At 44.7% G+C, this 23020-nt stretch overlaps 1 protein-coding gene across 30 annotated transcripts in view; it reads left to right on the top strand.

Moving 5' to 3' along the window:
- OBSCN (obscurin, cytoskeletal calmodulin and titin-interacting RhoGEF) overlaps nucleotides 1-23020 on the top strand; it is a 199761-nt gene that overhangs the window by 9519 nt on the left and 167222 nt on the right. For 29 of the 30 annotated variants that reach the window (XR_014183387.1, XM_082046067.1, XM_082046072.1 and 26 more), the window contains exons 2-7: nucleotides 354-1488; nucleotides 9334-9603; nucleotides 12277-12537; nucleotides 16908-17210; nucleotides 18744-19010; nucleotides 19951-20226. Coding sequence is in view for 29 of the 30 variants with exons in the window: in XM_082046067.1 (XP_081902193.1) it covers nucleotides 363-1488; nucleotides 9334-9603; nucleotides 12277-12537; nucleotides 16908-17210; nucleotides 18744-19010; nucleotides 19951-20226 (2503 nt within the window). In the remaining variant the exon portion in view is untranslated. The remainder of the gene's footprint in view (nucleotides 1-353; nucleotides 1489-9333; nucleotides 9604-12276; nucleotides 12538-16907; nucleotides 17211-18743; nucleotides 19011-19950; nucleotides 20227-23020) is intronic. The other variant, XM_082046088.1, reaches the window with a different exon arrangement.

The raw sequence follows: 23020 nt of genomic DNA, 5'->3' as shown, positions 1-23020 counted from the left end.
CAGAACCAGCCCATATGTTATATAGCATTAGTGCAAGTCACTTTCCTGGTGCCAAAGCTGAGAGGGACCATCATGTTCTTTCTGTATGAACTGCCCAAAGACATGTATTTGACCCAGGCACTCCTGTGGAAAGTGAGTTACCTTCTCCATCCACATTTTATTGAGCTCAAATTCAAGAAATGTGCAAGACTTAAAATATTCCAAGGCCTTCTCACTCCTAATGAGAAGGACAATGAAAATGTGCCCCAACTTGTTCTAGATGACAAACATCCTGATACCATAGAAGTACAGCAATTCTTTGCCTGCACCATTTAATTTGCTCATTATTGACATTTTTTTTTCTCACCCTTTAGGAAACCAAGATGGATTACAGCTCGTTCAGTGGAGTCCCCAGGTTCTTGACCCGGCCTAAGGCGTTTATGGTGTCTGTGGGGAAAGATGCCACCCTGAGCTGCCAGATCATTGGAAACCCCATCCCAGTTGTGAGCTGGGAAAAGGATAAACTCCCAGTCCAGTCTGGAGGGAGGTTTAAAACCACAGAAGATGGGGATCTCTATAGGCTAACAATCTACGACCTGAGCCTGGAGGACAGCGGACAATACATCTGCCGGGCCAAGAACACCATCGGGGAAGCTTTTGCAGCTGTCAGCATCAAAGTTGGAGAGGAGACCACAGTAACAGAGTCAGCCCCCTACTTCATCCAGAAACCCTCCTCCATCAAAGTAACGCTGGGAGAAGATGCCATGTTCAAATGCAAAGTCCAGGGCAGCCCTCCCCTCTCGGTCAACTGGGAGAAGGACGGGAGACACCTGAGGAACCGGGCTGATGCTGGTCGCTTCCAGATCGAGTCTGCTGGGGAGTCAAACGCTCTCACCATCCAGTGTGCCCGGCTGGGGGACAGTGGCACCTACACCTGCCGAGCAGAGAACCCCATCGGCTCCGCCAGCGCTTCGGCCGCGCTGGTGGTGGAAACACAGGGCTCTTCCAACCCGGGCAGCAGCAGCCACTTCGATACCAGCTGCGGCAAGACGGCATCCTTGTTGTCTCACTTGCAAAAGAGGCGGGAGGAGATCAGGAAGATGGACATCTCCCATGGAGGTCTTGATTCAACATCTGCCCACTCTTACTCAGAAGGGTTGTCCAGCTTTGGCTACGGCTTCTCCAGGGATTATGAGAGGGCAGCTGGATTTACCACCAAAGGTGCCCGCAACGCGACTTTTGGGACGTTGACACGCACGTGCAGCGTGACAGAGGGGAAGCACGCCAAGCTGAGCTGCTACGTGACGGGTGAGCCCAAGCCAGAGATCGTGTGGAAGAAGGACAATGAGGTCATTTTGGAAGGGCGGCGGCATGTTATCTATGAGGATGACCAGGAGAACTTTGTGCTGAAGATCCTCTTCTGCAAGCAGATAGACAACGGGCTGTACACGTGCACGGCCTCCAACCTGGCAGGCCAGACCTACAGCTCCGTGCTCGTCACCGTCAAAGGTGGGTGTTTGTATTTCTCACCAGGGTGGGCATGCCTGTGAGGAGACAATGAGGTGGGTAAAATACTGGCCCAGGTTGGCCAGAGAGGTGGTGGATGCCCCATCCCTGGAGACATCCCAGGCCAGGCTGGACGGGGCTCTGAGCAACCTGAGCTGGTGAAGATGTCCCTGCTCATGGCAGGGGTGGCACTGGATGAACTTTGAAGGTCCCTTCCAACCCAAACTATTCTGTGACTCTATGAATACAAGCCCTGCAGCTGCAAACGGGGTGAAGCACTGGAATAGATGACCTGGGGAGAGTGTAAACACTGCAGGGTTTTAGGAAGGGATCAGTCAGGGATGGATGATACAGAACTGGTTGGTTGTGGGGTGGCCGAGACATATCAGATCTCTAAAGATTCCATCTATCTTGGTTTTATAGTAATCTGAGAGACCTGTTGCCATCCCCTGGAACAGGGACTGCTAAAGCCCCATCTCACCCTCCTTTATATTTACCTCAGGGTTTACTACGACCAAGATACACAGGCCATTTAAGTGGAAGTGGAGGAAACTCCTCCCTGCAACCTGTGTCAGGCTGCCTTGGATCTCTTGGGGGACCTACTCCAACTCTAATTACAGTCCATCTCAGTTTTCCTGTACAGAGTGACCCATTGGCAGCCTTGTTTTTGCCAGGCCTCTTCAGCCTTTTCCCAGCTTGTGTTGCTGGATAGCCTGTAGTCCTCGTATGCTCCCAGAACGTTAGTAGGTCCAAGATGCCTCTGTTTGCTGTGGTCAGTAGTGACGATCTTACCTTCAGAGGGTCCCTCATCACTGGTGGAGGTCAGGTCAAGTTCTTCAGAATGTTGACAAAACTGTGACACACATATTTTCGCGAAGGAAGCTCTAAATTTTCAAGCTGTTCTCCCATCTGGTGATGTTACAGGAGCCAGTTTGCAATGCAGGCAGCACCTGTAAATTAACTCTCAGATGTAAAAGGCTTTGCCACCTGAGTGGCAAAGTGGATGCTTTTGACTGGCAGCAAAATGAATTTGAAATCCAAATAAGGAGGAATGGTGATTTTCACACACACCTTTCACACCCACTCTCAGCATTTATTTAGTTATCTGGTTTTGGTTTTCCAGCCTTTTCCTTTCACCCTCCCCATCTTTCCCGTCAGTGACTCAGTCCCCATGTCCATCAGTGACACCCGATCCGCGGAACTCGCTGGCACTTGTCCCACTCGTTGCCGTCCCTTGGAGGTGCTGAGTGGTGTTGGGAAGGGCATTTGTCCTCTTCCATAAAGCTGTGATTATCTCATGAGTCAGAACTCGGAGCCGAAGATGGAGCCTGGCTCTTGGGTGCGTGTTGACTTTGAGAACAGCTCAGGCTCCGTTACTTGCCCAACACCTGTCTTGCGAAGACAAACACCCTCCTCTCTGCTCGTGCTTGTTTGATTATTCCCAATGGACGCAACCTGTTCCAAAGGAGACAGGAAAAGCATGCGAAGCATCGGGTCTGTGAGGAAGCACCATGGGAAAAAGTCATTGATTGATGTCCATCGTCAAGAGACGCCTGTGAGTCGGAGAGCTGAAGTGGAAATGTTTATTGTTTGTTTCTTTGTTGTACTGGACCAGGTTGGGCTTTCTGACCAGGCCGAGGCTGCCATGGAAAATCTACGTCTGTTGGTTATAATTAGGCTCTGAATAATGACTCTCCTTTGTGTCACCAGAAGTCCTTCTCAGCCCTCCATAGATAGCTCAGAATGATGTAGTAATGACGGGAGTTTTTAATTCTGCTGTTTATGCCATTGGTGATGCCATTAGCTCATTTGCCATCATGTTTAGGGGGGTAGGTCATCTCAACACACAACCTTCTCTTTCCACAGTCATGTTTAAGAAGATAAATTCTCCAGGTAGCCACCTTTGGTAAGCACCATGGTGCTGAGTTGGTCTTTCTGCAGGTAACAGCATCTTTTATAGAGCCTGTGATGCTGCATCCACAGTGTGTGTCTATAGGAAAGACGAGCTTTATGGGTTGTAAATACACTCTGGCATTTTGCTTCACAGAATTTCAACACAAGAATCTGAGTGAGAATATTTATGGGGCTTTTAAGGATAATAATAAAAACAAAAGACTACCTATCCCAGCAAACTGTCTGTATGGTGGCTCTTAACAGACTCAGGGTATAGGATGAGGTACAGGTCAAACCTCTCCTCTAGCTTGCCTCTTATATTCTGTCGAACTAGATCCTAGACCTAGAGACTCAACACATTTGTAAGCATTTGCTGAACCCAGGCCTTCAAGATCATTGAGCTGAAAAAAAAAGAGATTTTGAGCTGTTTCTAAATGAGACATAGTGAATCAGAGGTAAATCTCAAAGGAGAGGCTACAGAGCAGAATGTCACTCTCAAAATTAAGGAAAACCAAGAGTTGATTACTCTGATTCAGAAATGTGCTGGATTCTAATGTCTAGAGCAGGGATAAGAGATGAGGTTCTCAGGGACATGGTTAGTGGTTGACATGTCAGTGTTGGGTTAGCAGTTGGACTGGATGATCTTAAAGGTGTTTTCTAACCTGAAAGATTTTACGATTTTTGGTAAACCAAAGAGCGGAGAGGATGGGAGGAACACAAATAACTGACTTGAATTTCCTGAAGGCTTTGGAGGTGTCCTGAGGCCATGTGTGAACCCAGAGAGAACAGCATGCAGGTCCCCAGCCTTGACCCTGGGCCAAGCAACACTCATCCAAGTCCCTCAATACAGTAACCAGATACTGTATGAAAAGGGTAAAGGTTGCAAGCCAAACAGGAGAGAGACTAGAAAAACAGGTTGGTGCTGAGGCCACTGTATTCCTCTCTGACCTGAAGTGATTTTTTGGATGACCATGGTAGTCACATTTGAGATCTGAAAGAGAACTTGAGCAATGTGGAGGTATAAAGGAAACTTGGAAAGCACAATAACTAGGAAGAAGACCAAAGGCATGAGATGGTGGAAGCTTGTACACGGATCTTTAGATATCTCCCTTTGGAAAGATTCTTTGTATTCTTACTTTCACTGGATCATTTTTCTTAGTCAGAGGGACAACTTGCCTCTGGAATAATAAATGTAGAGCTCATGAGAAGGCCAGGAACAGGCAAGAGGAAATGTTGGCAAAAGAGAAGACCAGGTCAAGCAGGCAGATATGTCTTGAGAAGGTTAAGGAAACATTGGCTTGTTTGCAGGCTGCACCTATTCTTAGCAAAATATGTGTTAGCAGGACCTACTTTTAAAAAATAACATCATCTCATTGCTAGTTTGGTTGGTATGGATCAAACAAAAATCCTATGACACTCTGGAGAAATATGTTCTCCAGACAAGCAGCCAAATTCATATCTGATCTAAGCTCTTGCAGTTTCCTGCTAACTCCATGAGTTGCTCTTGCTCAGTGCTCTGTGGTATTTTGCTTTGCTGTTTCTATCTCATGTTTTTCCCAATAGGCAGGTTTTGGTAGATCTTTTATTTTATCTCTTTAGAAATGTTGCTGCCTTCATTATATTCCTTTAATGGGTATTTCTGCTTTGGCTAAAAACAGACTAGTAGAAAAAAAAATGCAGTCAATAATAATAATAATATCATATTGATACTAGAGATTAATTTGTTTTATATTGTGGGAGACACAGCCCAGCTGGGAGAACATCCCCAGGAAAGGATATGGTCCAGAAACCATAAAAACACGGCTTCCAAAAAGCACCAGAGCAAACCACGTCATTCTAACACAAACCACCAAGATTTTTCCAGGGGACATTTGAATAATTCTTTTGAGCAAAATCAGCATATTGCTGTGGAACTGAGAGGTCAGAAATCACCTTTCTTACTAAAATAATTTCTAACCAGCTCTGATATTTATAGGACCTGGAGATGGCGTTTGGTGGTACTTCTTATCTGAAACAGAGAGTCCTTGTGAGAATTATATCACATGTAACCTCAGCAGAACACTCTTTTAACTTATCTTACAATAACATTTTCAGATATTATGAACATTTTGGATAATAAGGAAAATGGTTGATAGCTAAATGGCTTTATCTTCTGTATTAGTCATACTTGACACAGGCTTATATTGAAAATAACCATGTGAAAGGGTAATAAATGACAAACAGGCACTTAGAAATGAACAGTCAATATTTATGGAGTCTGTCAGTTCAAATGTAATACAATTATCTGCAACAGCTCTTATTGATGTGCCCATAGTAGTTGTGACACAGAATATTTCTTAATTGTGCTGCCTGCTGTACAAACAAGAGGGGATGCCTATGTTAGAGAATTTGCAATGTAAATGTCGAAATCTGGCAGTCTGCAAGTCAGTGTGGGGTGAAAGAGAATAACAGAGGTGTCTGCTTAACCCACTATGCTGGCCAGTGGGACCATAAGTGTATTTATTTGTTTTCAGATTTAACTAGTTAAGTTACTACACTGAAAGTTAAATGCTGGTGTAAAGTTTAGTGCTTCCTTCCTCAGAATAAGTTTTCTTCACGTAAGTATGGTTGTATACTCAGACTGTGTTGATTAGTTTATTAACAAGGAAAATGAGCCACTTGCCTTCCACAGAACTTTCCTTGGGGTCTGGGTTGCCTGTTGTTCAGCTGGAGATGCTGTCTCCTCCTGGCCAGCTCTCTGAGCATCTCTCTGACATGGGAAGAGGGCTGGTCATGGGCCAGATGAATTGTTTGGGACACCTATTCTGAAGAGGCCTGTGGTCCTTCCACAGTCCCCTGGCCAAAATTAACCCCTCTGTCTGACCAGGTACATGATAGACCATGAAGATGCATTCAGGAGAATGTTGGTGGGTTTTGAAGCCTCTCTCATGTCTCCAAAGCAGAAAAAGTGGTGGGCTGGGTGAATCCCCGGCTTCAATTCAGTTTAGCAGCTGCAGTCTCTCTGAAGCCCTCTTCAGAATGAGATTAGACTTGTGTGCACATGTCAGTTGGATGAAAGCAAAGTTGTTTTCAGAGGATATCTGTGACCCCAAGCTCCCAAAGACAACCCTGCACCTACTTTCCCTGGCTGGAAAAGCAGCGCTGTTACTGCAACACAAACAAAGCAATCAACCAACTCTTCTTGCATTTGTGTATTTAAAATATATATATATATATATATATAATATATTTTAACCTGAGATACTGCTTAGTGACTGTAAAGGGAGAGGGGTTAATGATAAGGCTGGTTGCTCCAAGTATGGGAATACACTTGTGTGCTTCTCAGGTGCATCTCGTGTTTCTCTCTGGCTCTTGGACATGTCCATGTGTCCTCAGTGTCAGATCCAGGCTCCCTCCCACCTCACACAGCAATGCCGGAGACCGGCATCCTTCTGATTAATGCTTTCTTGATCTCATCTTCTTGTTTGTTCCCATGGCATGAGAATTACAACTTGCTGTGTTCCCCCTGACTGCATGGGGTGCTTTCCAGAGGTTATATATGGGATTGTAGGGCAGGAGTCTGAGTTGGTTAAAGAAAAAAGGTTAATTAACATGTGGCGTGTGGGCAGAGTAGGTCTGTGTAACTGTGGCTGAAGGCTTTTCAAGGCAAGAATTTGATTTGTCTTGAACTGAGGTGCTTTAAGGCAAAACATTTTTTGTAAGAAAATAGTCAAGTGGACATGGTGAGCTAGAGTCACCTTCCTGTTCCTCAAGGTGTTGTGTGGGTTCCCAGTTGGGTTTTAATCTCAGGACGACAACCAAGGTAGTTGGTATTTGCTCCAGGTGTCCTATCTAGCCCTTGGGGTCTGGAATCTCTATCCAGGTTCTGCTCAGCCAGAAGTGATGGGAGATGTTTATGTTGCAGCTGCAACCACGGCTGTGCTAGGGGTGGAAGGAAAGACCTGCAAAACTGAACGCCTGAGTTTCCAGGGCTTGAGTTCAGAAAAGAGCAAACTGAACTGAATACAGCACTGGCCCCATAGCAGCTCCTGTCCTAATGGTGGGGCAGGAGGGGGCAGCTAATGGACTCAGTTAGATGCTGAGCTACTAGCTGTGAATTTTACAAAATGGAAGCTTCTGGAGACCAAAGCTTGGATCGGGGATGTTTGAGGACCTTGATTTGTGTTTCTCCAGCCTCTAGAACTTCATGATTCTGAGTGGGATGTGCCGTCATGGGTATGGGATTATAAATCTAAGACAAGTCTACTCCCTTTTGACTCTTAGACTAACATTTGTCATTACTGACTGCTGGTGACCACATGCAATCACCAGCCTGGGAATGTGTGTGTGGTCTGGGAGAGGGAGGATGGAGAAACAAAAGAAGCCTGGGAGCTGGTGCAGTAGTTATTAGAAGATGAAGGTACGTGATCAGGATGTGATGTCTCATGAAGCATGAGTGGTGATGCATGGGGCTAATCCAACTCTGTGACACAACTGTGGCTCCAGTCCTATGGCTGTGGCCACCAGTTGTCCTCTTCAGTCCAACTCCCCTTCATCCAGTTTAATGCAGGGATATCAGGATGATTTCACAGCACAGCTGTCACTGGAATTAAACATTTTTCTGCTCATAAATTGTCTCTGCTCACTGCTGTGCAGCTGTTTTTCATGTTTGATCCACACCCTGGTTTCTCCCTAAGCTGGAGCACTGTAGCCCTGTTGCTGGTTGAAAAGAGCTGGGAGACCTGGACCCTTTCTCTAGTTCTTTTATTGTCATTGACAAAAGCTGATACAGAGGCTTTAGTGCTTGTGGAGAGAACAGAAAACTCCTTCATCAGTACTCCTTTCAGTACGCAAAAGGGGACCTGCAAGAAAGCTGGAGAGGGACTTTTTACAAGGGCGTGTAGTGATAGGACAAGGTGTAATGGCTTAAAACTGAAAGAGAGTAAGTATAGATTAGTTATAAGGAGGAAATTATTTATTGTGACAGTGGTGAGGCAGTGGAACAGGCTGCCCAGAGAAACTGGATGCCCTGTCCCTGGAAGTGTTCAAGGCCAGGTTGGATGGAGCTTTGAGCAACCTGGTCTAGTGGAAGGTGTCCCTGTCCATGGCAGGGGGTTGGGCCTAGATGATCTTTAAGGTCCCTTTGAGCCCAAAACATTCTATGATTCTATGAGTTACTTCTATGTTTATCCTCCACACCTGTCCTTGAGTGCACAGACACCTCTCAGCTTTCAGGGACCCTTTCAGGTCCCTCCACTGAGCTCACTTCTGCTGAAAGATCCCTAAAACATTGGTTCTTGCACTAATTGACCATCTTAACTGCTCATAGTCATACAGAATTGCTTCCTTGCACCATCTCCTTGTTTCCTCTTTACCCTCCTAGCACCTTTACTTTTAAAGGTTTTGATGTGAAGTGGTTGCTGCCATGTAGAGAGTCGGGCTGGCTGGTCCCTGCCCGTCATCTTCTTGGCATCACTAAGTGTCAGGGTGCAATGCAGAGATGTTCACACGAAAGGACAAGTAGACCACAAGAGCAGAATGTATTAACGTGATGCTTCACCAACTTGTTCACATTGCTTCGGATTAGAGCAAACTCCTCTGTGGGGTGTTGTGGGGCAGGTACTGCAGTTCAAACTGATGCTGCTTCATTTTTAGATAAGTCTGGAAACAAACTAAGTCCATGGTTGGACTCGATGTTTTTAAAGGTCTTTTCCAACTCAAATGATTCTGTGATTCTAGATGATTCCAAGTCCTGAAAAATACTTCTGCTGGGATCTGAGCTTTTTTTACATAAGAGTAGAATACCTACAGTAGTAAAGTTTGGTTATGGATTTGGATGGCAACTCAGGACAAATTAATAATCATTAATAAGGAGTGTTAATGCTTACGTTTTTTCTACTGACTAATTTATTTGCACACATCTTACCCAGACCATGACAAACTCCTGTTTCTCCTTTCTGTTTTTATCCTCTTAAGAACCTTCAATACCCTTCAAGAAAAAACTGCAGGATCTTGAAGTGAGGGAGAAGGAATCTGCCACCTTCCAATGTGAAGTACCTGTTCCTAGCACAGAGACAGCTTGGTTCAAGGAAGAAACCAAACTTCGGCAGAGCAAGAAATACAACATTGAAGAAGAGGGCACGTATCGCCGGCTCACTGTCCAGAACGTCACCACAGATGATGATGCTGTCTATATCTGCGAGATGAAAGAAGGAAGCAGGACCATCGCAGAGTTGTCTGTCCAAGGTAAGAAAGGGTCTTGCTCTTTCAGATTGTCCAAGTCTTGCCTACTGAGTGTGGGATTCATGCATGAGACTCCAGACTCAACCTCGTGAATGTCATTTATCCCATGGATGTGTGCAATGAAGAACAGCAGACTCCTACATGGTGTGAGAGAAGAGCCACATGTGGTGGGTCAATGGGTCTCTGGGTCTCCTGCCAGGGCATATCTGGGACACAGGGTCACAGAGTGGGGCCAGATTGTCTCGTTCTCTGCAACTACCTGAAAGGAGGTTGTAGCATGGAAGGTGTTGGTCTCTTCTCCCAAGTAACAAATGACGGGATGAGAATAAATGGCCTCAAGTTGTGTCAAGGGATGTTTAAATTGGATATTAGGAAAAAATTCTTCATGGTTATTGGGCATTGGAACAGGCTGCCCAGAGCAGTGGTGGAGTCACCATCCCTGGAGAGGTTGAACAGATGCAGAGATGAGGTTCTCAGGGACATGGGGCAGTGCCAGGAGTGGGGGAATGGTTGAACTCCATGAGCATCCAAACAAAATGATTCAATTAAAATATGACACCTGGTGGGGCCTTATGCTTAAAGGGGCTTCCTAGAAGGCAAAATCCTTGACCTGCAGCCTGGCTTTGTAGGATTTCCTTAACCTGATCCCAAGCAATGGATGTGTCCCCTAGCACTGCCTCACAAAGGTCTGGTCTGGTGTCCAGCAACTGTAATGGTGAATCTTGTCTGAGTATGGTGCTGACCACACTAGAAAGCTGGTGTAGCAACGATGGTTTATGGTCTGATGTGTGGTGCAGGTTGTAGTCAGCACCAGTAGGGTTTCAGATTGGAAATCAGATCCCCGCTGGAGACCTCTGACATCTAGAGCTGTTCTCTGGGGTCTGCAAAGCTGATGAGAAAGGGACAAAATGTGGATATAGACCCATATCCAAGTCCCCTGAGTCTGGTGGCTTAGGACTGAAGTGCAAGTAGGTGTAGAACCTCATGTAGTGTAGATGTCTCACAGCCAGTAGACAGACACATCAGAGACACAGGCCTGCCTGCTGAAGGGGCCATCGGTTCTAAACTCAACCGCTTTCTGTATGAATAAAAACCTGCCTACGCAACTCCAGGACCTGTAGTTTTTATTTTGCTGGCGCTTATGCTGGTATCATTGACATCTCCTGTAGTGTGAAGACCTGTAATAGTAGCAGGTTTGCAGTTGTCGTGTCTCATTTGAAACCTGACTTTGCACCCAGTGAAACCAGAAGTTCTCCACTACACAGCTTGGTGAAAGACAGCTGGGTGCCGTGCATCCTTGTGCAAATCCCTTTTTGTATCTTCAGCAAAGAGACGAGATTCCACATCAGTGGAAGCAGAAGGGGAAATTTTGTCCGGAGACAAGTGAGAGTTCAGATATAGACAATATTTATTACACCTTCTGTAGGTGTAGACCAGCCAAACACTGTTAAGTGCATTTGGCCCTAGTAGGACAGCTGGTATTTGTTTTGCTTGTTCGTGCTTTGGTACTACAGCATGTTCCATTAAAAAAGAGAACGACTGAGCCAGGTGGAGCTCTCAGGAGGGAAAGGAGGCAGAGCCTTCTTGGAGGAGCCTTGTACCTGTTCCTGGGGGAGAAGACAGGAGAGAGGGCAGGGTGAGGTTGGGCGAATGCAAGAGCTTGGCGGGATGCAAAGACCTGCAGGGACGGAGTCACTGATGAGGGCAGCAAGGAGCAGACATGTGGTCAAGCTTCAGAGATGATGAGCAGAGAATCAGGGTCTTGAATCCTACTAATGAACCACAGAATCACAGAATCCTTTTGGTTGGAAGAGACCCTCAAGATCATTGAGTCCAACCATTATCCTAACACTGGCACTAAACCATGTGCCTGAGGAACATTTGCTTCATGAGTAAGTTCAGAATTGCTTCTCTTTAAATATCTGTAGGTGCTTTGCCTGGGTGAGGGCTCTTTTGCCTCACAAGGGCTGTTTCAGGGCTGCAACCAGTTGCCATGTGTCAATGGGCTGGTTCCCTGATGCTTTGTCCAAGATTTCCTGGGAATAGTCTTATCTTGTAGCTTTGAGGTTACTCTAATAAGTTGCAGTCATCACAGTCACTTGGAAAGGAGACAAATTAGTGAAGTTCACTCCATGTGAATTTCTGGGTTGACTCTAAGAAGAAATCTGAAGTTTTCAGTGTATTTATTATTAATTCAGGTGGCTGGTGTGCTTGCTGTCTTGGTTGTGTAACTTACTGGCACCTTTGGTGTGGGCAAAATCCCAAAGGCAGACGAGAGACCTGTCTGGTTTAAGACTGACCTACTTTAGCAAAGTTTTAATTTGAATTCTTAGAACACGCAAGCAAGGAAAACCATATCACTGTCAAATCTGTTCTTGGCAAGCCCCCATACCTTGTATTTATCCACAAGCAGACTTTGCATTTTAGACTAGAAACATGAGTGACTGTAGTCAAAGAAGGTTGCTTTTCTGTCTTTGAAGGCCAAAATGAATCCTTGGGATTATCTGTTCTGCATAACTCAAAACCTAGGAATTCATTTAGGGAAGTCTGCATAGTGTCTGCAATGTTTTGATGTAGTGAAAGCTGTTGGCTGGTCCTGTTGTTGTCTGTGTGGTCCGCTGTTGCCAGAGACTTTAATATGTGCTGTCTGCTGATCATGATTTTGGTTTTTTAAAGGGAACATAATTAAAAAACTTCCACGGAAGACTGCGGTCTTCATAAATGATACAGCCATCTTCTGTGTGGAGCTGGACAACGAATGCCAGAACATCCGATGGCTGAAAAATAAAGAAGAAGTGAAACCCAGTGAACGAATCTCCATCACGTGCTCTGGCAAGCAACACACCATGACCATCCGAGAGTGTAAGATGGAAGATGCTGGTGAGGTTGCCTTCCTGGCTGATGAAAGCAGGACTTCTACCCAGTTCACTGTGACCAGTAAGCTTCACTTTTATTCGGTGTTGGGTTTTCCCTAATGAGCAGGTGTTCCCATGTTAGCACAGTTGTTTTAGGTGCTGCCAGGATAAATTTGTTGTCCAAAGACAGCAGAAAGGTTGATGTCTTCCACAAAAGGCTAACGGCCTGAACATTAACATAATGAAATGTTATAGAGACCAAAACAGAGAGAGAAGAAGAGTCCTGGGGAAAGATCAAGGCACGAGTATGTGTCTGCTCTGTACCATTCTCATTTTATGCTGGAGGAAATGTAATAACTGAGTAATATGGGGTAAGGGATGTGCATGTTCTACCCATCAGGAGGTGCTTAGAAAACACTGTATAAATTGCATACATTGCAGTTAACTTCTTTGTACACAGAGTGTTGTGGGTTCTCCACCTACATGCTGACCTCCATTTCCCAAAATAATTAGTTTCTTTGAAGAACATTTATAAATTATTACTATGGGGATAATACTACTTCTAGCAAATAGGGGCCACTTATCTCTCCCTCTCTCTCTTCACTGAGGATTTGGAGTAGAGATTCAGCAAGCATTTGGTCCCTAGGTCTGGAGTCTACAGAGACATGGGGTTAGCGTGTGTTGGCTATGCTATGGAAGTAGATAGGTGTCCTCAACATTTTTGGGTCAGTATTTCCATTCTAGCAAGCAAAAACATCTGTGAAGGAACATCTACGCACATGCGCAAGAAGAATTTCGGGGGCAGTCAAGCATTCACCAAGCTTGAAATATCTTCATTTGATTTTAGCTTCTTCAGCTGTTTGCATTAAAGTCAAACAATGCTAATAATGATAAAAATAATGATAACAATAATAACAATAACAATAATAATAATAATAATATTAATAATAATACTAATAATACCCCCAAACAAACAAACACATAAAAGCTCCCACCTTAAAGAAAAAGGGAAAATGCTTCCTCCAGCCAACGTAATTTCTTTTCTTCTTTGGAGACCAGCAAAGCCGTGTCCTCTCTCATCCTCTCTTTGACATGACAGAGTTGGGAAGACCCTGTGACTTGATGGTGGCTCTGTTGAAAGAGGGGACCTTGATCTTGATTAGTTTTTCTTGGGGAGACTGATACAATGTGCAGGCTGGAGAATTCCTAGAGCCGGTACATCTGATCTAAGTCAGGGTTTTTGTCGACAGAGCAGTAGCAGCAGGTGCAGTGTAGTTGAGATCAGACCCGAAATGAAATTTTGATCAAGTTGCCTAATTTTATGAAGCTATATTTTGACAGCATTGGATTTCCTAGGCAAAAACTGCTTCATTTAAAGCAGAGAACTGCATGTGGTTTCTGGCTCTGCCGCAGTTCCATTTTACATGTGAACAAATCACCAACTCCAGCCACTGTTTGGGAAAAATAATACTTTTCTCCCACCACCACCTGCAAATTGCAATTACTGAGTAGTAAAAATAAATTTTTAAATAAAGGTTTATAACTGCTATGTTATCTTAATTTAGTTAGGGCGTTTTGGTGCTATTGAGCTAAAATGAGGAAAAAATGAGCTAAATGTTGCACTTAACACTGTGACAGTTTCTAAGAGGTATCTGGAAATCTTTAACTCTTAACCAAGCAGCTACTCAATGAGAACAGCAAAGTTCAGTTTGATTTTGGACTCTGCTTATGAAACAAGTGTTGATTCACGCAACAAGAAAAGGTAAGAAGCTGCCTTCCCACAAACAAGTATCTCTGAGCAAAATATTACATTACGGTTTCTGATGGTAAGGTCAAGAGATCTGATTCCAGGGTTTAGTGTTCAGCTTAATGCTACACTAATGGGACCTTTGGCATCCAGCTCTGACCAGCATCCAGCAGTAACTGTCAGGCTGGTAACTGTGCACCCCAAAACGCTTATGTGTCTATTTATGTAAGGAAGGAAAAGTGATTCGCATTGAGATTTCCTATTTTTACACCCCATGCATATCTGATTAGCTGCTTGAAGAATCCTGTGTACAATGTTCATTTTTTTTTCAATTAGCTGGACAAGATCGATGTGGCTGTTTTAATAGCATTTATTAGGCAAGCAATGTTTATATATTATTTGTTCAGTAGCTTACATTGCTACTATGCCCATTTTACAGACGGGTAAACTGAAGCAGAGAGAGGATCAGTCATCCCAGAGTTTGGTTTTTAGTCTAGGCTCATTGTACAGGCTCTCTCTACAGTTATGAGTATTTGAGTATCTAGAGTGTGTGATTCATTTCCCTTGTCTCACACACCTTTTTTTAAGATGAGATGAATTGACTGAGTATGCTGTTCTCCATGGGATTTTGCCGGAGTCTGATTGACTGACTTAAACCAGACACCTTTCAGACAGCCAAGATTAAATGAAATTAAACCTTTACCATGTCAGTAGATGTGTAATTAGAGCATATCAGGTAATTCCTAGACTCTTGACAGCATCAGTAGCAGCATGGAGTGGATAACCCTGATGGGGCTTGAGCCTTCTCTAAAGGGTTCAAGAAGAATGAGAGGCTGGATGTGAATCTTCATTATGCAAATACCTGCAGGGATAGATTTTTGACCTCAGGCACTGTAAAATAGCCACAACTACTCGATCGTAGGGTCTAATGGATATTTCTTTGTCTTTTCCTATTGAAGTTAATTCCCCAGCCCCCAAAGCTGGCTCTGCATAAATTACTAAAACTGAGATCCCCAATGACAGCTGTCACTCTTGGGAGACAAAGTTACAACACGGCTTCTGAGTGGTGGTAGCATATAATTTGGAAGCAGGACAGATATGCGGATGAGAGCAGCTGCAGAGATCAGCCAAGCCTGTATAACAAGCAACTGAGATCTCCATAAATCTCAAACTGGTTATTCATGTCTATCTCCTCTCTCTGGAATGTCCCAGTTATACAATATTTAGGTGGTCTGAGTTTAAGTCTGTTGTGGATCTGGACTGAAATGTTCTAGTGTTGGTTGGAGTAGGTTCTTGTGAAGAAATGGAGGATATAGAGTCCTGAATCAGGCTGCTTTTTATGGAGTGGATTTGTTAAGACACTGCCGTGCAGGATGTCACACCTGTGTGTAAAGTGTTGAGAAATATTGCTGCACTCTTCCTTGACGCAGCAGCTCATTGCCATGCATTGGTTCCATCAGGCACATCTACCTTCCTGACTGCAGGGACATGGATCGTTGAAATTCTGACAAAAGATAAATACAGACAGACTTAAAATATTAGTGCAACTATCCCTGTGCAATGATGGCCAGCAAGCAGGGCAAAATTGTGCCACCTTGCCAGAGTATGGCATCCTGGGGTGTATTAGAAGGGGGTGGTCAGTAGGTCAGAGAGGTTCTCCTGCCCCTCTGCTCTGCCCTGGGGAGACCACACCTGGAATATTGTGTCCAGATGTGGCCCCTCAGTTCCAGCAGGACAGGGAACTGCTGGAGAGAGTCCAGCGCAGCCACCAAGATGCTGAAGGGAGTGGAGCATCTCCCGTGTGAGGAAAGGCTGAGGGAGCTGGGGCTCTGGAGCTGGACAAGAGGACACTGAGGGGTGACTCATTCATGGGGATCAATATGGAAAGGGGGAGTGTCAGGAGGATGGAGCCAGGCTCTTCTCGGTGACAACCAGTGACAGGACAAGGGGTAATGGGTTCAAACTGGAACACAAAAGGTTCCACTTAAATTTGAGAAGAAACTTGTTCCCGGTGAGGGTGGCAGAGCCTGGCCCAGGCTGCCCAGGGAGGTTGTGGAGTCTCCTTCTCTGCAGACATTCCAACCCGCCTGGACACCTTCCTGTGTAACCTCATCTGGGGGTTCCTGCTCCATGGGGGGATTGCACTGGATGAGCTTTCCAGGGCCCTTCCAACCCCTGACATTCTGTGATTCTGTGTGTGAGTAATCCCATGGAGGTATTTTTGTTTTTACTATTTTCAGCCTGGAGCCATACCAGGGAAACGGAAAAGGAATTTCATGCACAGAATTTTGAACAACCTCTAGTGGTGGTTTTGCTCCTTTCCTGAGTGAAAATAAGCTGAATGTTGGTCTGCTTTGCTCAGGAGCTGTATAAGAAGCGGTGTAGTTCTGTATGTAGCCCTGAAAATCTAAACCTTTGAACTGTTAACTGCAAACTCTTTGTGTGGACAAGTATAATATTGTGTGGAAACCACATATGTTTAGTTGTGGATGTAGTAGTATTGTACATCTTTTTGTAATCCAGCTCAATCTTCTATGCATTCTCTTGTTTTCCATCTCACACCACTGTTTTATGGAGGTTTATTAAGCAAGAATAACTGTTAATCCAGTGTAAGCTTTCTCAATAAGAGAAAAAGTGGCTTTTCCACTCTGACATAAACTTCTTGCTTTTTATTTTCTGTTTGCTTCCTTTTTTTCCTTGTTCAGCTCCCAAAAAACCTCCCACCAAACCCCCAGGAGACCCTGTGGTGAAAAATAAAACAGAAACCTCAGTGACGCTAGCATGGTCCCCTCCGAAGACGGACCGCCCCATTCCAATTGATGGCTACGTTGTCGAACGCAAGAAAGTAACTGGCTTTACCTGGGTGAGGTGCCACGAGTCCCATGTCCCTGTCCCGGAGTTCACGGTGAGCGACCTATCAGAAGAGGCTGACTATCAGTTCAGAGTGTCTGCGGTCAACGCCTACGGACAGAGCCCCTACCTGGAGTTCCCAGGGAGCATGCACCTTGGTGAGCCCAAAACCATCAGAAAATGTGTCGGTCTGGGCTGATTTGCCATGTGGGTGCTCTAAAGATGTTTCCTGTGACTTTGAGGAGGATAGAAAATTGCACAGCAAAACCTTTTCGCCTTCACTGGTAGTTTTCTTGTCTCGTTTCAACCACTGGCCATCACCAAAATGATGGTGGTTGGGTTGCTCTGGTAGAGCTGTGAGCATTTGTCCTCTGGGACCTCTCCAATAGGTCCATGTCTTTCCTGCCACTCTCAGCACAGGACACACATGGACCTGCTGGAGAGGGGCCAGAGGAGCCCCAGGAATGATCCGAGGCTGGAACAGCTCTGCTGGGGACAGGCTGAGAGAGCTGGGGTGTTCAGCTGGAGAAGAGAAGCTCCAGGGAGACCTTAGTGCAGCCTTTCCACACTTAAAAGGAGCTGATAAGAAAGATGGGGACAGACTTTTGAGCAGAGCCTGTTTCAATAGGACAAGGGGTGATGGTTTTAAATTAAAGGAGGGAGATTCAGGCCAGACATGAGGAAGAAATTTTGTACAATAATGGTGGTGAGAGCCTGTCCCAGGTTGGCCAGAGAGGTGGTGGATGAACCATCCCTGGAGACATCCCAGGCCAGGCTGGACGGGGCTCTGAGCAACCTGAGCTGGTGAAGATGTCCCTGCTCGTGGCAGGGGTGGCACTGGATGAGCTTTGAAGGTCCCTTCCAACCCAAATTATTCTGTGACTCTATGCTTATATTCCAACATCTCGCATCAGGCCGTGTGAGAGGCAGAGCTCTCTGCAATGGATCTTAAGCCTCTAAGTGCTTTTACTAGACCTGTTATGAAAGGAAAAATTAAGTGGTCTTATGATATAACTTTCAGTACATCAATGAGATCTCAAACTTGCATCTAGAGAATACTTATGTGGTGATCATACTGTCAGGAAAACCAGGTTCCAGGCAGCCTGTTTTTAATTGAAGAGTTATTAGGAGAAATAAGGGGGTTTTACTTTATTTCTAGGATGCCAATGTACCCGTAGAATAATGCTGAACATTGAGATTATGTCTTCCTTTAATTCATTGCACTGGAAAATGCCCGCACAGACTTTGATCACACTGTGTCTCGTTATTGTGTCATCTTTTTTCCAGCTGTCCTAACACACCTGAGTTTTCCTAGAGTATCTAGAAATGACTGGTTGGCTGGGTGACCTCATGAGGATCCTTTCAAAATCTAAGAATAATACTGGTTATTAAATAACCAGCATGCTTGCCAGGGAAACTAGGTGTTTCAGGCTTGTTAAGCATCTAAGGGAAAAAATAAGTAAAATATGTTTGTTGTACTTTCCCTGCAGAAAGAGGACTTACTAATGCCATAGGTAGAAATGAAATAATGTTGAGCACCTGTGCATTGCCTCCAGTGCATGCAAATTGTATAAGGTTACAGGATTTTATTCTCACGTCTTGTTTACGCCAAAAACCTTGTCCTTTGAAAGAACTATTCTCCAGCATTGTGACCTTTGATCTCAGAGATACATGTTGTTTTTCTTCCCCAGAACCAGTCCTGGCTGTGAAAACCCCCCTGACATCTGTTGAAGCTGTACCTGGAGGGGATGCCCTGTTTACCCTTGACCTTACTAAAACGTGTTCCGGCACTTGGTACCTTAATGGTAAAGTCTTACAGGAAAGTGAGACCTATATCATTAAGAGAACACAAACTACTCACACCCTGATCATAAAGAATGTCAGCAAGAATGATGATGGAGCAGAAGTGAAATTTGTTGCCAATAATATTGACACCAGCACCAAGATGAGAGTGAAAGGTATTTACTTTGATCATCGTCTTTTCTTCTTCCAGTCAAGGGGCAGTTGTTGTGACCTGATGATTAGAACTGGGGCTGGAGGCTTTCACTGATGCTTGATCTGGAGGAAATATCTGAAACAGCATCATAAGAACTCACGTGGGTCCTCATCATGATAGCACAGAGTTCAGTGTGAGCCCATATAACCAGCTGGTTGGTATCTGAACTAGCCCGCTTAACATCAGCTCATGCATTTCTGCAGTTCACAACCATCAGTCAGTGGATTCTGTCACCAGATCTACCACTAAGTCACCTCTGAGCAGTAATTTCAGCTCTAGGTTCAGCCAGTCTTTCTGACTGTTGTAGAGTCTTTCACAAGTAAAGGAGCATTAATTGCAAATGAGGTTTTTTTGTACGTTTGGTTGGTGGTTGTTTTTTTTTTTCAGGTTTTTTAGTCTACCGCAGATGTGTGTGATGTACAAGTTAGTATCATGTAACTCAATTTAGCATTGAGAATTGGGTGCTCCGGCTTTCCTCTGTGAAACCACAGAATGGTTGAGGTTGAAGGCACCTCTAGAGATCATCTATTCAAACCCAAAATAATCGAGTCAAACCCTATGATGACAATGATGACAAGATGTATATCTAAGCCACAAAAAGTAACAAACAGACATTCATTCTGGAAGCATGTTTGACTTTGAGTGCAAATCTCTGCAGAAGCATGTTTAGAGTGTTATTTATCAGTAGAAAGTTGTGCACTTATATTTTTTTCTTAATGATTCTGGCAATAAAACCAGATTGGTTCTCCTGAACTGGAAAAAATGGCTTGGTATTGAGAGGAGTGTGAGGGCAGGAATAGGGCCTAATACTTTTCCAAAGATCTCACAGTCTATGGCAGATACATATCATGGACATGTTAATCTGATATAACTTGAAACAACCAGGTCTTTGCTCCTGACAGGTGCTGCAGTGAGATTTACCAACAAGAGCAGAGATATCGAAAAGGTCTCTGCTCGGTTACGGGAGGAAGCAAAACTTCAGGCTGAGCTTTCAGATGCCGAGGCCACTGTGAAGTGGATGAAGGATGGGAAAGAACTCAAGGCCAGTGAAAAATACGAATTTCAAACTGCGGGGAAGAGGCACATCCTGAAAATTCGCAACACTGGCACAGAGGATGCTGGAGTTTATGAGTGCGTTTGTGAAGGGGATAAAATGCGCTACCAGCTTTCGGTGAAAGGTATGTGAGCACCTGGGCTGCTTTGAATTAATGGTCTGCTCCTGCCCTAAGTCAACAGAGTCATCAAGGGACAGAAAGGGAGTGATCCAGAGGCAGCGCAGGGAGTTGTGGTAGCTCCCCATCAACATCTGGCATTGACAGTGTAGTCCCAGAGTAGGAGATCTTGGGATCTAACACCGTCTCAGTAGTAGGAGCTGTGTTTTCACTCAATTTGATGTTGTTTCATGGGATTGAATAGTGAGTACAGAAAAGGTGCTCTTGTGAGGGAGAGATTCAGCCACAGGGGCAGGACATGATGCATGGGACCCCATGTCTGCCCTATACTTGCAGTGTCATATTGGACAAGTCACTGAGGAGCTCGTTCAGCTCTGATTAATGTTCTGATGGACCAAGATCATCTTGACCTCATGGGATTTATTCTTTCTCCTCTTTTTCTCAATATCCTAGTGAATACGCACAGACCTTTCCAGGGCACACTGGATGACTTGACTCATGGAGTGCTGTTTAGAACAAACAGCAAAATGTCATTTTCTTTTAATATTTCTTGTTTGTTAGGTTTGAACCAGTCCTGTTTTACAGCTGCCCCCTTGTTCGGAAGTTCTTGTTTTCATGGCAGTCCCCTCCTGATGGCCTGATACCCAGCTGATGGGCACATCCACTCCCAGAGCAAGACACAGAGTCTTGAACCTTTATCCTGAAACCAACAGCATTAAGCCCCCCTCTTACAAGCCTTCCCATCTGTACAAGATTTAATGAACTAGTTCATAGGAGAGTTTCCTCTGCCGTGAGTGGGATGAGGTTTAGGCTGAAAAGCCCCAGTGTGTCCATTGATCGTTCCTCATGGGTATCATCTAGATGTCTGCTACAGTTCAGAGTGTAAAGCCTGACTCCAACACATTCTAACTTGTTGTCAGATGTGTGGGGTGAACTCCATAGCTATTTTGCAAAATTCACACTGTAAAGCCATTTAATTTCTGTGTGTGTCACCCCTCACCTTCCCAGCAATGATCATGCTGTTTCTACCCTGAGTACATATGAGATGCTTCATCATCCTGTTCTGCTGGCTTCTCACCCTCCTTGGTCTCTGTAGAAACAACGAAGACCCAGAGTAATGCATGTGTTTTCCACTTCACAACTTGCTTGGTTATTCTCAAAGAGCAAACTCAAATGAGGCACAAAGAGAGCTGAAAAAAGCAATTTGAAATTTTGTCTATTTGTGGAAGGAGGAATTTGCTGTCTACACTTGACAGCTGTTCTTAATTTTTGTTTTCTTCTCTCTCTGCCTTATTAGCATAATTTTTCATGCTGGTACAGATTTAATTGAATTAGCTGATGGACGTTTCCATGTGCTTTTCACTGTAATGTGACTATCAAATGACTACTCAATGCTATTACTTTAAAAACTGTGTTGACAAGCTGTAACTTAAACATCTGCTGTTCGTAGCTTGATCCCCGGGGAATCAGCTTTGATATCAGTATATCTCACCCTTGTAGGATGAGGCTGTTGTGGCATTTTACCTCTCAGCATCGCCACCTTTTATCTGTTCCTCCTGCAAACCAGACACAGCGAGCTGGTGAATCACTTGGTGTGCAGGTCAGCTGAGTCTGGCACGTGGGTGACACGCGGCTGCCACCGTGCCAAACCACGGCCAGAGGTGTGTCCTTCCCTGGGACTCCTGCCCAAAAGAGCCCCGCTAGAAAACGCACTTGCCATTTATCACTGCGGTCCCTCCGCTGCCACGAGACTTCACGTGCCAGGCGTCCTCTGACACATGATGTCCTGCGTCGGAACGGGACATCCGAGAAGCCTCTTTCAGGCTGCCGTGGTTGTATTTTTCACTCTGGTTTTCTAAGGAAGTGGAAGGTGCATCTTCTCTCTTCTTCTTCCCAAACCTTTTAACCTGTGGGCTGAGTTCCAGTAATGCTGGTGGAGAAGCGGAGATCTTGGCAGTGTTCAGCCCCCACAGTCTTCATGGTCATGCGTGGTTGGGTAGAGGAGAGGGACGGTGGTGTTGTTCTACTGAAGGGAAAGCTCCATTGTCATTAGTCATTAGGGAAACATGTATAAATGGCCTCCAAGAAAAAATAATAAAAAATGCGTTTTTCCCTGGTTTAAATGCTTCTGGTACTACTTCTTTACCTATAGATATTACTTCTAGTAAGCAGACTTAGTAAACCCTAGACAATAGGGCTGGTAGAGAGCTGGAGAGGTCAAATGCAAGCTCCTGTCCCTGCCAGAAGCTAGTGATTGAGCAGAGTCCCTTGAGGACCAGACCTGGAGAAGCCATTGGCCGCACCATCACATCCCTTTCCTTGTTCATTTGCTCATTGGGTATTTCTTAATCTTAGATTGGGGCAGATTTGGGACTGGTGTTATATTTTTCTTTCTTACCTGTATACTGCTTGGAATGTCAATCCAGTCTTCATTTTTAGGTCTCCTGACTCTGCCACTGTACAAGCCTGTGAATATTGGTTCCCTACCAAATATTTGTTTATAATTAAAAGCACTACCAGAGACATGGAGAAATCGAATGTACTTAAAAGAAGGGAAGCTAAATGCAAAATCCTTTCTCATGGGTAGGGTCCTTGAGCTAAAGGAGAACCCATATGTGTTACACCACAATGTAGCATTGATAATAACACCTCTGGAGCAAAAGAATGGAACACACTTAGCTGGTCCAGACCATGGACTGCAAATGTATCAGCAGTGAAAGCTAGCAAGAGCTTTTGCCAGGCATTCTGCAGAGAGTTATTAACTTGTATTGTGCATGTATGGTCTTGAAATTAAGGGAAA

This window comes from Streptopelia decaocto (genome assembly GCF_964273445.1).
Source record: "Streptopelia decaocto genome assembly, chromosome: 2".
Taxonomy (NCBI): Eukaryota; Metazoa; Chordata; class Aves; order Columbiformes; family Columbidae; genus Streptopelia; species Streptopelia decaocto.
Note: the sequence above shows the minus strand (reverse complement) of the source record. Positions and strands in the feature narration are given on the sequence as shown.